This window comes from Salvelinus namaycush, chromosome 7, assembly GCF_016432855.1.
Source record: "Salvelinus namaycush isolate Seneca chromosome 7, SaNama_1.0, whole genome shotgun sequence".
Lineage (NCBI taxonomy): Eukaryota > Metazoa > Chordata > Actinopteri > Salmoniformes > Salmonidae > Salvelinus > Salvelinus namaycush.
The window spans coordinates 20,900,657-20,915,604 of record NC_052313.1 but is presented as its reverse complement, the minus strand read 5'-3'; the positions used below and the strand labels follow the sequence as shown (position 1 = coordinate 20,915,604).

The 14,948-nt window shown below is 42.5% G+C and overlaps 1 protein-coding gene across 16 annotated transcripts in view; it reads right to left on the bottom strand.

The window, feature by feature from the left end:
• The window catches only part of LOC120051079 (abl interactor 1-like), a 62,451-nt gene that overhangs the window by 25,737 nt on the left and 21,766 nt on the right, over window positions 1-14,948 (bottom strand). For all 16 annotated transcript variants that reach the window (XM_038997711.1, XM_038997715.1, XM_038997724.1 and 13 more), the window contains exon 3: window positions 9,118-9,294. In XM_038997711.1, coding sequence (XP_038853639.1) covers window positions 9,118-9,294 — 177 coding nt within the window. The remainder of the gene's footprint in view (window positions 1-9,117; window positions 9,295-14,948) is intronic.

Sequence of the window (14,948 nt, the reverse complement as noted above, 5' to 3'; positions counted from 1 at the left end):
AGCTTCTTGATATGACACACCTGTCAGGTTAATGGATTATCTTGGCAAACCAATTTGCGCACAACATTTTAGAGCGATACGCTTTTTGTTCGTATGAAAAATGTTGGGGATCTTTCATTTCTGCTCAAGAAACATGGGACCAACACTTTACATGTCACGTTTATTTTTGTTCAGTGTAGTTAATAGACCAATAAGATATATATTTTTTATTATATATATTTTTTCCCAAAGGTTATTCTATATTTGTACTATTTTCTACATTGTAGAACAATAGTGACGACATCAAAACTATGAAATAACACGTATGGAATCATGTAGTAACCAAAAAAAAAAAGTTAAACAAATCAAAATAGATGTTATATTTTACGTTCTTCAAAGTAGCCACCCTTTGCCTTGAAGACAGCTTTGCACTCTTGGCATTCTCTCAACCAGCTTCATGAAGAATGCTTTTCCAACAGTCTTGAAGGAGTTCCCACATATGCTGAGCACTTGTTGGCTGCTTTTCCTTTACTTTGCAATCCAACTCATAGTCACCTGAAATGCATTTCAATTAACAGGTCTGCCTTGTTAAAAGTTAATTTGTGGATTTTCATCCGTTGTTAATGCGATTGAGCCAATCAGTTGTGTTGTGACAAGGTAGGGGTGGTATACAGAAGATGGTCTTTTACCAAATAGGGCTAAGTCCCTATTACGACAAGATCAGCTCAAATAAGCAAAGACAAACGACAGTCCATTACTTTACGATATGAAGGTCAGTCAATTCGGGAAAACTTTGAAAGTTTCTTCAAGTGCAGTCACAAAAACCATCAAGCTCTTTGATGAAATTGGCTCTCATGAGGACCCCCACAAGAAAGGAAGACCCAGCGTTACCTCTGCTTCAGAGTTCAACTAACAGACACATCAACATCAACTGTTAAGAGGAGACTGCGTGAATTTTTTTTTTTTTTATTACACCTTCATTTAAGCAGGCCAGTTGAGAACAAGTTGTCATTTACAACTGCGACCTGGCCAAGATCAAGCAAAGCAGTGCGACAAAAACAACAGAGTTACACATGGGATAAACAAACATAGTCAATAACACAATAGAAATCTGTATACAGTGTGTGCAAATGAAGTAAGGAGGTAAGGCAAATAGGCCATAGTGGCAAAGTAATTACAATTCAGCAATTGACACTGGAGTGATAGATGTGCAGATGAGGATGTGCAAGTAGAAATACTGGTGTGCAAAAGAGCAGAAAAAAACAAAAAAACAAATATGGGGAAAAGGTAGGTAGTTGGTTGGATGGGCTATTTACAGATGGGCTGTGTACAGAGGCAGCGATCGGTAAGATGCTCTGACAGCCACTGCTTGAAGTTAGTGAGGGAGATAAGTCTCCAACTTCAGTGATTTTTGCAATTCGTTCCAGTCATTGGGAGCAGAGAACTGGAAGGAAAGGCGGCCAAAGGAAGTGTTGGCTTTGGGGATGACCGGTGAAATATACCTGCTGGAGCGCGTGCTACGGGTGGGTGTTGCTATGGTGACCAGTAAGCTGAGATAAGGCGGAGCTTTACCTAGCAAAGACTTATAGATGACCTGGAGCCAGTGGGTTTGGCAACGAATATGTAGCGAGGACCAGCCAACGAGAGCATACAGATCGCAATGGTGGGTAGTATATGGGGCTTGTGACAAAACGGATGGCACTGCTAAAGACTGCATCCAATTTGTTGAGTAGAGTGTTGGAGGCTATTTTGTAAATGACATCGCCGAAGTCAAGGATCAGTAGGATAGTCAGTTTTACGGGGGTATGTTTGGCAGCATGAGTGAAGGAGGCTTTGTTGCGAAATAGGAAGCTCTAATTTTAGATTAGAGATGCTTAATATGAGTCTGGAAGGAGAGTTTACAGTCTAGCCAGAAACCTAGGTATTTATAGTTGTCCACATATTCTAAAGTCAGAACCTTCATAGTCGAATTGCTGCAAAGAAACCACCAATAAGAAGAAGACTTGCTTTTTCCAAGAAACACGAGCAATGGACATTAGACCGGTGGAAATCTGTCCTCTGGTCTGATGAGTCCAAATTTGAGATTTTTGGTTCCAAACTCTGTGTCTTTGTGAGACGCAGAGTAGGTGAACGGATTAACTTTGGAGCATGGAGGAGGTGTGATGGTGCTTTGCTGGTGACACGGTCTGTGATTTATTTAGAATTCAAGTAACCAGCATGGCTACCACAGCATTCTGCAGTGATACGCCATCCCATCTGGTTTGCGCTTAGTGGGACTATCATTTGTTTTTCAACAGGACAATGACCCAAAACACACCTCCAGGCTGTGTATGGGCTATTTGACCAAGGAGAGTGATGCATCAGATGACCTGGCCTCAATGACAATCAGATGACAATCACCCGACCTCAACCCAACTAAGATGGTTTGGGATGAGTTGGTCCGCAGAGTGAAGATAAGCAGCCAACAAGTGCTCAGCATATGTGGGAACTCCTTCAAGATTATTTGCAAAGCATTCCTCATGAAGCTGGTTGAGAGAATGTCAAGAGTGTGCAAAGGTGTCATCAAGGCAAAGGGTGGCTACTTTGAAGAATCTCAAATAGAAAATATATTTTGATTTGTTAAACACTTTTGGTTACTACATGATTCCATATGTGTGTTATTTCATTGTTTTGATGTCTTTACTATTATTCTACAATGTAGAAAATAAAGAAAAACCCATGAATGAGTAAGTGTCCAAACTTTTGACCGGTACTGTATATACAGTACATATTGTCACATATACTAAGTATACAAAACATTAAAAACTCGTTCCATGACAGACTGACAAGGTGAATCCAGGTGAAAGCTATGATCCCTTATTGATATCACTTGTTAATTCCACTTCAAATCAGTTTAGATGAATGGGAGGAGACAGGTTAAAGAAGGATTTTTAAGTCGAGACAATTGCGACATGGATTGTGTGTACAGTGCATTCGGAAAGTATTCAGACCTCGACCTTTTCCACATTTTGTTACGTTACCGCCTTATTCTAAAATGGATTGTTTTTTCCCTCAATCTACAAACAATATCCCATAATGACAAAGCTGTTTGAAATTGTAGCAAATTATATATATACACTGCTCAAAAAAATAAAGGGAACACTTAAACAACAAAATGTAACTCCAAGGCAGTCACACTTCTATGAAATCAAACTGTCCACTTAGGAAGCAACCCTGATTGACAATAAATTTCACATTCTGTTGTTCAAATGGAATAGACAAAAGGTGGAAATTATAGGCATTTATTGGGCTGTAAGCACAACCCCCACCTGTGGACCTCGGGCCCTCATACCACCCTCATGGAGTCTGTTTCTGACCGTTTGAGCAGACACATGCACATTTGTGGCCTGCTGGAGGTCATTTTGCAGGGCTCTGGCAGTGCTCCTCCTGCTCCTCCTTGCACAAAGGCGGAGGTAGCGGTCCTGCTGCTGGGTTGTTGCCCTCCTACGGCCTCCTCCACGTCTCCTGGTGTACTGGCCTGTCTCCTGGTAGCGCCTCCATGCTCTGGACACTACGCTGACAGACACAGCAAACCTTCTTGCCACAGCTCGCATTGATGTGCCATCCTGGATGAGCTGCACTACCTGAGCCACTTGTGTGGGTTGTAGACTCCGTCTCATGCTACCACTAGAGTGAAAGCACCGCCAGCATTCAAAAGTGACCAAAACATCAGCCAGGAAGCATAGGAACTGAGAAGTGGTCTGTGGTCACCACCTGCAGAATCACTCCTTTATTGGGGGTGTCTTGCTAATTGCCTATAATTTCCACCTTTTGTCTATTCCATTTGCACAACAGCATGTGAAATTTATTGTCAATCAGTGTTGCTTCCTAAGTGGACAGTTTGATTTCACAGAAGTGTGATTGACTTGGAGTTACATTGTGTTGTTTAAGTGTTCCCTTTATTTTTGTGAGCAGTGTATATATATATATATAAATGAAATATCACATTTACATAAGTATTCAGACTCTTTACTCAGTACTTTGTTGAAGAACATTTGGTCGCAATTACCGCCTCGAATCTTCTTGGGTATGACATTCTCAAGCTCTGTCAGTTTGGGAGGGTTAGCGTCGCTACACAGCTATTTTCAGGTCTCTCCAGAGATGTTAGATTGTGTTCAAGTCTGGGCTCTGGCTGGGCCACTCAACGACATTCAGAGACTTGTCCCGAAGCCACTCCTGCGTTGTCTTGGCTGTGTGCTTAGGGTCATTGTCCTGTTGGAAGGTGAACCTTTGCCCCAGTCTGAGGTCCTGAGCGCTCTTGAGTAGGTTTTCATTCATCTCTGTACTTTGCTCTGTTAATCTTTCCCTTGATCCCAACCTGTCTCCCAGTCTCTGCTGCTGAAATACATCCCCACAGCATGATGCTGCCACCACCATGCTTCACCGTAGTGATGGTGCGAGGTTTCCTCCAAACATAACACTTGGTATTCAGGTCAAAGAGTTCAATCTTGGTTTCATCAGACCAGAGAATATTGTTTCTCATGGTCTGAGAGTCCTTTAGGTGTCTTTTGGCAAACTCCAAGCGGGCTGTCATGTGCCTTTTACTGAGTGGCTTCCATCTGGCCACACTACCATAAAGGTCTGATTGATGGAGTGCTGCAGAGATGGTTGTCCTTCTAGAAGGTTCTCCCATCTCCACAGATGAACTCTCGAGCTCTGTCAGAGTGACCATCGGGTTCTTGGTCACCTCCCTGACCAAGGCCCTTCTCCCTCGATTGCTCAGTTTGGCTGGGTGGCCAGCTCTAGGAAGAGTCTGGGTGTTCCAAACTTCTTTCATTTAAGAATGATGGAGGCCATTGTGTTCTTGGGGACCTTCAATGCTGCAGACATTTTTGGTACCTTTCCCCAGATCTGTGACTCGACACAATCCTGTCTCTGAGCTCTACGGACAATTCCTTCGACCTCATGGCTTGGTTTTTCCTCTGACATGCACTGTCAACTGTGGGACCTTATATAGACAGGTGTGTGCCTTTCCAAATCATGTCCAATCAATTGAATTTACCACAGGTGGACTCCAAGTTGTAGAAACATCTCAAGGATGATCAATGGAAACAGGACGCACCTGACCTCAATTTCGAGTCTCTTAGCAAAGGGTCTGAATATTTAAGGTGTTTGTTTTTAATAAAATGTGCAAAATGTATGAAAACCTGTTTTCACTTTGTCATTATGGGGTATTGTGTGTAGATTGACGAGGACAATGTTTTATTCAATCAATTTGAGAATAAGGCTGTAACGTAATAAAATGTGAAAAAAGTCAGGGGGTCTGAATACTTCCCAAATGCACTGTGTGTGTCATTCAGAGGGTGAATGGGCAAGACAAAAAATGTAAGTGCCTTTGAACAGGGTATGGTAGTAGGTGCCAGGGGCAACGGTTTGTGTCAAGAACTGCAACACTGCTGGGTTTTTCACGCTCAACCGTTTCTCGTGTGTATCAAGAATTGTACACCACCCATAGGACATCCAGCCAACGTGACAACTTTGGGATGCATGTGTTGTTTGAAAAGAGAGTTCCAAACCGCTCTGCCAATAACAGGTCATTTATAAACTACTCCTAGACGGTCCTAGCGAAATTCTTGCTTGAGAAATTTGCTAAGAAGCTACTTTTGTTTCTCTTTGACCATTTTAATGTAAAACAGTAACAGTAAGGTACTTCATTCTCAGAAATGATTTGATATTGAAATATAAACAGCTGCATTGGACGTTTAATAAGAATACAAGCTTATGCGTTTTGTCAATGTTTCCTTACTAAAAGCTTTTATTAACACATTTAGTCATACAAATACACATATTATTTAAATGAACGGGTGGTATCTAAACACAGTCTCATGTGGCCAGTTTTACAGTTGGCTGGAGATTAGACATGATTCAAACTGCCATCTTGGCAGCATTGATTATGGTCAGTAAGTAAAGCAAGGCATAGTGATTCTATAGGGCCCTAACAGCTTTCTGCTACCCCCCCCCCCTTCCGTTATTGTAGGCAGAATATCAATTAATGCAGAGTATTGATGTTAAATATTGACTTCCTCTCTGGGCTGTGACATACACAGTTGAGAGGAGATGGGTAATAAATGCCTTCCCAGGCCTTATGTACAGTGTGTGTCTGTGTGTGTGTGTGTGGTTCTGTGCGCGCGTAGTCCCTCCCACTCTTAACAGCCTCTAGCCTAATCCCCCATTCACACCCACCAGACGTGTACTGCACAATGAATCACTGTGGATTACACCCAGTGGGACAAGTGGGTGTTAGGTCCTCCAAATGGAAACATCAAATGATTCTTGGAAGGATGCATATAATGGTAATGGGCTCCATAATGTGAAAGAGAGGGAGTGAGAACCTTTAATGGTAGAATAAACCTACAGTAGATCATTCTAAGGTGCCATAGACCTTCACTCTGCACTTATTGACAAAAGGGCATTTGAAATATCAGCAGACTTCAAACTGATGGACTAAAGTCGAAACATGATGTTCCATCGTTAAATCAAAGCTTACAGTATATGTACATTACTCTTTATTCAGTTTTCAATCATCTCTGTTGTCATAATGTAATATGACATGTATCTTGATAATGTTATAACAGTTTACAGTAATTTAGACCAACCATGATTTGTCACCTGTGTGTGGACATTATGACATGACAGAGCACCATGGTTGATAACATGGTAATATGAAGCCTTTTCAGTTTACATCAGCCCACACACACCACTCTGTTGTGACATACAAGTCCTATGTGATTTGTGGGCTTGTAAATTGAGAGTGACATGATGGCTTTTATCCTGCCTAATCATTGCCCATCCTTCTACTGGTCGACAACGGTGGCCACTTAATCCAATCTGCCCGACAGCAGCGATTGATTGATTGATTTATGGGGGGGGGAGTTAGAATCGGAGGGGAGATGGAGGTCACAAAATGGCCCCGGTCATCGGTGCTCTGAAGCCGCTGATGACCTTTAACATTAACCCTAGGGCCTCTACTGCTCGATAATTTGTTTGCCAGCAACATAGTATGGGGCTGCATTTAAAGAGCGGAAGTCTTGAGAGAATGCTTTGAAAGAAACTTAAAAAGAAAACAATATTTCAGTGTTACCATGGCTTCATTAAATTGTTACTCTCTAAAGGATTTCTGAGAGCCCAGCTCAATATCAGAGAGACATAGGAGAAACCAATCACGAGGGCGGTTCAGAAGTAAGTGCTTTTAAAAAGTCTCAAATTAAATCTCTGGGTTGGTCCACAAAATGGGTGCCTTTTGCGAACTAGAAATTGTGCACAAATATTGAATTTTAAAAGCCTGGTAAATTAAACGTAGTGCCTTTTAATATAGACTACATGGAAAATTCAATAAATCAGATGTTTAATATCTAACAAACAAATTGTTAGATTACTTGTTAGATATTACTGCATGGTCAGAACTAGAAGCACAAGCATTTCGCTACACTCGCATTAACATCTGCTAACCATGTGTATGTGACAAATAACATTTGATATGAATAAAGACTTGACAAAATTCAGCATTTTGACATGTCCCTCTGTGCATCCTCTGACTTCTAAAAAGATTTTAACCTACTTCATTTCTGACCACAACCACGTTTTCACCATCATTGTAAAACACTAGTTATTTTGTTGCTTTGACAAAGTCATTTCCCGAAGATTACAGTATAGTATATATATATATATATATATATATATTTTTTTTTTATACATGTACCCTTGTTAAAATTAGGTGAAATAAAGTAGTATCTCCTATCAAAAATGCATCTTTTGATGGGTAAAATAAAATGTTAATTGTGTAGATAATCCTATTAGAAACCTAATGTCTCAATCATAATCTGTTCAAAAGTTATTGGAGTTTTTAGCCTTGTATGATGGCCAGAGTCAGAGTGAGTAAATCAATGGAGGCCTGATTTTAAAAAAAAATTAAGTGGTAAAAAAGATCAGAAAAATTGCACTGCGTCAGCTAGGCATGTTTCTGTGCAAGAATACTACTGGCTACCTGACAGGCTCACTTTCTGTTGAACTCATCATATTTCTTCTCCAATCCGCAGGAGATAAAACAATAGAGGTAAAATGGATATCAATTTTGAGACATAACATGTAGTATTTTCATATTTTAGAACATATTCATTCGAAATTCCTTTTATTTTTCCGAAGACTTCTAACAAAAACAAGCGTCTCTCTCTCAACAGAACACTGAGCGTATACTGCATAATCTTTTTATTTTCAAAGCCTTTTACATTTAATTCAGCTTGTGTCATCCTAATTTAACTTTTATTGACCTGCGGAAACAACTTTGAACGACCACAAAATATAAAATCCTCATAAGCTGTTGCGAGGAACCTGCACCGCTCAGTCAGCAGAGCTCAGTGCTAATTATCGGATTAATTATCGGATGTATTAGGTTACGAAAGTCAGACTTTTCAGATATAATGTTAATGATATGCTAGAGAAAGAACCCACCGAATGACTCAGAACATGAAGAATCATATTTGTCTTGGTAAAATGTATCATAACATAAGGAAGTTCAAATTTCATCATCAAAGTGCATTTTCACCAGCGTGAAAGTGCATTTTCACACCCTACACCAAGTTACACTACTCAAAAAGGTACCTAATTGGTGGAACGACCCCTTTACTCACCCTTTTCACAGAGCTCTCTAAGAGTAGCTCAGTTTTTAGAAAGCTATCAATTATATCAATCCTTAGTTGATTCCAACCCCCCGCCCTGGAATATTCCTGCATGGTCAGCTATGTGTATTCTATGGACGAAAATGAGACAGTGAGAAAGACAAAGAGAGCGAGAAGGAGGAAGAGGGAGAAAGACAGGGATATGGAGTAAAGGGGGAGGGGATAAAAGGGAACTAGACATACAAACAGAGAGAGAGAGAGAAAGTGGAGAGAAGAAAATAAACACACGCACAGAGGGAGAGTGACAGAGAAATGTAAAGGAGGTGTATAGAAATAAGGGGACGAATCCACAGCGTGTTAAAGAAAAGAGAGAAGAACAGAGATGGAGAACCACTGGAATACTTGACACAAATAAGAAATGAGGAAAGGACCCCAAAATGTAGACGAGGGATAAAGAGAGAAAGACAGGAGACGCGACGCTCACCTTGACCCCGTGGCCCACATCGTCCAGCATGTTGTAGTCGATGGGCTTCCTGATGTAACGGACCGGCCGCTCCATGTTGGCAGGGGCGATGATCTTGTGGGTCCTCGACGTGTTCTTGTTGGTGGTGAGGATCCCGATCTCTCGCCTGGCCACCTTCTCCTTGTGGATGTCCACCGTCTAGAGACACGGGAGGGGGTGGGGGGGAGACATGATAAGTGCCTTATACAAGAGCTGTGGGACATAGAGCAGGGACCTTTGATTGAATTACAACCTTGTCATATAGTAACTAAAGAGGGTTTAATTGAATCATGTCGCGGCGTTTTTCATCACCAAGCTCGCGATCCCTTTACGTAGCTGGTACACACCAGCAAAATCAATTACGGTGCATAATAGAAGCCGAACGGAAGCCGTAATGACCCGCCGTGTACAGACCATGATGCCTTTGGCTTCCCTCCAAAATCGGTAGTGACATGTTGTTCAATGCCGTCATAAATTAACAAAGACTACGGTGAAGACAACTCACTTCTACCACCAATATTTCATTCTTGAGTTATGGTGATTCCAGGATATTATCATTTACAGAGGTAGGTAGCATATGTGCCTTCTTGAAACAGTAAGCCCCCGGCTATTTCAATTGATGACTTGTACCATTTAAACTCAGCAAAGCACCAGGAATAAGGTCTACTAGCAATGCAATCATTTGAGAATCCAAAATTATTATATATATTTTTTTAAACGACAGGCATAAGCATGTGCATTCATTAAAGACACAGAAACCTATACTTGAATCATACGTCAGTATAATCACATCTAAATACACAGTGTCCTACAAAGCATATTTCCAGGGATCTCATTTCTATCCATTATAACTAAATCTTCAATGTTAGAAGGCCGATAAAATAATGAAGCCCAAAACCAAAATGAGATATATTATTGAAGTTTCACGGAGAGAACAGTGTTTTGCTTCTGTAAATTACGGCTGTTTGATAAATTGCCTACTGCTCTTTAAAACGGACTAATTGTCTCACCCTTTCATTTATAGGCTCCAGTCCACCACTTCTGTTAAGACCCACGGGCATTTGCATAGCAACAAAGTGTGTGTGTTTGAGAGAGCGCGAGAGAGAGAGAGAGAGTGGGAGAGAGGAGAAGAAGAGTGAGAGTGTGAGAAAGTTTGTTGTGAGTGAGAGGAACAGACTGAATGTGTTGGTGTGTGTGTGTGTGTGAATAGTTTGGAGGTGTGCACGTGCACACACTGCGGTATGAACCAGGTCTAACCAAGGCCCACACACACACACAAAGGATCTCTAAAGTTGACCCTTCCCCGAGGACCACGCCACACAGTTATGCCCCGTTGAATTTCAGGGCTACACTCAAACTCTCTGCCAACTACACTTACGAGTCAGGGAAGCACTGGGCCTTCCTCAGCCGTAAGAACCCGGTGTGACGGTTCTTTGAGATTTGCCTGAGGTTGTTTGTCATCACTGTACTGTGTCTAGACTGTTTACTGAAGTATCCTGCTTCCAAAGACTGAGAAAGACGCTGGCGATATCAAAGATTCCATGCAGACTGACAGTAATGAGAGCAGAGTATTGTGACAGGGTGCAGAAGAGCTATGAAAGGCTCTGTCTTATCAGCTGGAGAGGAACAGTCATTCTTTTCAAGATTCCCTTTTTGATGGGATTGTTTTCATGTTCAAGCAACAGGGATTTTCTCACAGCGTCTAGGAGAGGGAACTGTTCAGTTCGGCAAGTGACGGTAATCAGTCACAGTTCTACCCATCACAACAAGTACTACCATCACAACCACCATGAAGTCTATCAAAATGATCACCGTCAATGTCATCGTTTTCCCATTCTCTCCTTTCCCGGGCTCCAATCGGGCATAGAAGAGCCATAGAGCAAATGATCTTCCTCAGAGGAGATGAAAGGGGACCAATGTCAGCCGAGGGCCGTCCGGGTAGTCAAACCAACCGTTTTCTCAGGGGAGGGAATGCTGGCCGGAGCCAACAGACAGAGGATTCCATTCATGCCACAGACAGACAGGACTCTGGACTTTGAGTCTCCCTTATCTCGGAGAAGAGAGAATTAACTAGAGTTTGTTAGGTAGCGTTTGCACTGTTAGCGTCGTAACAATAAGTTGGCGTCATCTACGTCTGTATATCGGTAGTTACTTCATTACCAGCGCATGCGTAAATTTTCTCCCATACAAATCCTCCCCATGATCCATAAAGAAACAATATTCTCTTCAAAATGCCTTGTGTATTTTTATGAGTTAAAAGGAGAAAGGGGGTGAAGTCGAGTACAGTAGTCCATTATGACTTGTGATTGGACATAAGTGCACTTTATTCAAAAGGACTAGTCCAACAAACCCTTCAAAGTGTATGGCACTGAGCCGTGGACCAAACGTCCTCCAAACATGCTGGTCTACCATCAGAGTGATAAGGCTGTTCTCAAACCCAACATCCAATAATTGAGCAAAGAGACTGGGAAGGTTTTACAGCAGGCTTTCGCCAACACTGAATTATGAACGCCGGGGTACTGGGAAAATACAATAAACTCAACATTGGTCCCAGGAAATCAATTCTCAGTTAGATCAAGAGGTTCAGTGAGTGGCTTGCAGAGAGCAGTGAGGACTGATGGTCGGAGGAGGGGAGTTAAGTGTTCCTGGCCGTATTCCAACAGTCCAGTCTATGACCTTACCTCGCCCTATTCGGCACCCACAACAGAGCAACGTATGGGGGGGGTAAATGTCTGTTGGGTTAGATTCCATTGTAAAGAAACAGGCTGGGTGGTTTGTGAAATCACTGTTTTATTAGTAGGATGACTCAACGGCAGTTGTCACTTGTCACCAAGTGGTAAGCTACTTGTGGATACGGTTACAGTAAGTTGTTCCCGCAATGATTATTCATTTAACAACCTCTTTAGAGGCTTCTGGTAAAGTTCAGCTGTAGGAAGTGAACGACGCGCAGCAGAAAAACTAGGACCATAGCAAAAGAACCTGTCAGTGAAATACCGCAGCTAGACTTGGAAACTGACCCATGATGTTTGAATGCACTAACGCTCCTTATCAGAGTACACAGTGTAGCACAAACAGCAGTGCAGCTGGCATCGGGAGGAAGTTCATATCCTTCCTGTGAGAGAAGAAAATAGCTTTGCTGAAGTATGGCTCACAAATGTTACACAAGTGTTAAGACTTTGAGAGACAAAGTATTAGGGATTTCTTAAAGGGAAAAAAAAGGATTTCGACCAAAATTGATGTGTGCTCAATCAAAATGTTTGCCGATTGAGATATGCTTTTCCTGTTCAGTATCAAACCGGCTGCTCTGTCACACATCCATACCAAAAGTCCTTTCCTCGTGAATGTTAAACTAGTATTGTGGAAAGCTTAAATGAGAATGCATGGTGAATGGCTTTTCCCTTCCAGTCTCAAACCAGACAAAGAGTTGAATCAAGGATGTTTTTCAGAATGACTTTTGCTGACCAGTGCTGAACTGGCTTAATAAAAAGAACCTTTTCAGGTCTACAGCTGAGCACAATACCAGCCGATTTGCGTTTGTACTTCAGGAGGCTGTCTGGAGTTCTGCTGAATAGACCTTGCCCAGCTGGAAGGACGATTCACATGTGTTCTCAATCACTGTCATCCACATGCCCCGAGTCGGCTCGCTTTTATCCCAGAACACACTGGGCAGCCTTGGTTTGGCCGTTCTCTGTCAGCAAGCCTTTAGGAATGTGTGAGTGCAAGTGTGTCCGTGTGGAAATGAAGGTGCTCCTCCTCTTTTCTCTACTTCTTATCTCTGGACCTTTATTCTTCTCCCTCTCTCTGCCTTGCCCAGCAAATCCTCTCCTCCTCTTCGTCAACCTCTCCTCTCGCTCTCTTTTCTTATCGCTTTTTGATTTCCATCATGTTCCGTCCCCCCCCCCCCCCCCAACTCATCCCACTCAGCCTTTTTCCTCTCCTTCTGCCGCTCCTCTCTTTCCACTCACCCACCTCACACCCAGTGAATAGTCACCCTCTTCCATGATTGGAGGACCTTGGTCACCATTTGTCGTGCTGCCAGTTCATTCCTTCCCCATCATACATCTACCAGCTGGAGTCCATGGCTATTTCAGGACATTAAAGCAAATGTAATTTTTGGAAGATGAGGAAGTAAGCCCTTCCATTTGGGCTGTGGGTGGCTGGCCAACCTTTTCGCTGTACACCAACACTGTGGTTGCTATGTGGGATTGTCGTGTTCTTCGTAGCAGCAACAAGAAACTACTTCAGTAAAGAATTGTCAGAGTACTTTCTCTCAATATTGTGAGAAACAAGCTCAGAACATGGTTCAAAATGGATCCCGGCTGGAGGATGTCTCAGACTAATGGGATGGGGTTGTTGACCCCGGTCTCCCTCCCTCTCTATATTGATTTACACCTCAACTGATTCCTCAGACAGTGGTGGGGGGGGGGGGGGGGGGGGGGAGTGGAGGAGCAGGGGAGATGATTGACACATTTACACAAGGGCCCTCCACATCATCAGCAGGGGGATTATAAATCTCACACAGGCAGGGCAGAGAATCAAAGAACCTGGAATGGAATTTCGGAGCCTTTCGTAAACCTGGCTTGACATCTGTCTCCAGACATACCGTACACACACGCTGTTCTGTAGAAATCAGGGAGAGAGAGAGAGATAGAGAAAGGAAAATCTTCATACTTTGATAAGCTGCAGAGAGTTGGTTTCACTGCTGTAACTGACAGAAGGAAAAACGGCAGTTTCAGCGCCTTGGCAGCGGGGTCGGAGGATGAGAGCCGCAATAAAAACGGCAGCTTTGCACAAATCCATGGACGGACAGAAATCCAACAGATCTGTAGCCATACGGTTGGGCTGGGTGAACATTACCGGACAAATATGCCCTTCATGCCACTGTGTGTGTGTGTGTGTGTGTGTGTGTGTGTGTGTGTGTGTGTGTGTGTGTGTGTGTGTGTGTGTGTGTGTGTGTGTGTGTGTGTGTGGTTAGCTCGACTGGACAAATGTGCCAATGGTTAATAATAGAGTTTAACCATACATGATTATATTTGGACAGAAAGAGAAAACTGCAATGCCCAGATGTTTCAGCAAACTGGCAGAGTCAGCCGCTTCCTGGAGAGATACCACCCATCTAAAACGCGAACCGTTTGAGCTACAAACTAATAAGTCACTACCATCGAAAGACGACTCTCACGAACAGGGCAGTGTCGGTTGTTTTCCTCTTCGACATCCACAAGCTTTTACGGCAGTCGTCTGAATTCTGTCGCAGATGTCCTAATTTTGAAGAGGTCTTCTCACAAAAATCAACTGTCCAGACCGAATGGTTGGAGCAACAAACTAATGCCACCAATATTGAAAGGGGAAACTTGCGAGCACAAAGGTGTCGGTTGTTTTGCTCTACAATGCACACAAGCTTACGGGGATAACGTGCATAGGGGGTAAAAAAGGGTCACGAATAACGTGACCAAACATGTCCAAAGAAAAATCGGAGTTTTCTTATTTATATCTCTCAGATACAGTACAGACACTTCAAAAACATATGCCTTGTGATTTTGGGGGGAGGCTGTCTGTTTTTCCATGTACAGATGTGTATCTATGAGCTATAGCAGTAAAGGCCAAATTCAATGTTTCCTCAAATAACTTTTTTTTATACATACAGGAGTCCTAAAATTCAAAATCAAATGGCTAAATGATGCCTTTCATGACCATCTTAAAACAATTCCATATGTTAACTTAATGCGATCTAAGGCCACGGTAATCTTCACAGATGGCAGAAGACAACGAGTTACAACAATGAAGCTCTATCACAACTCTCACTGTGTCTGGCT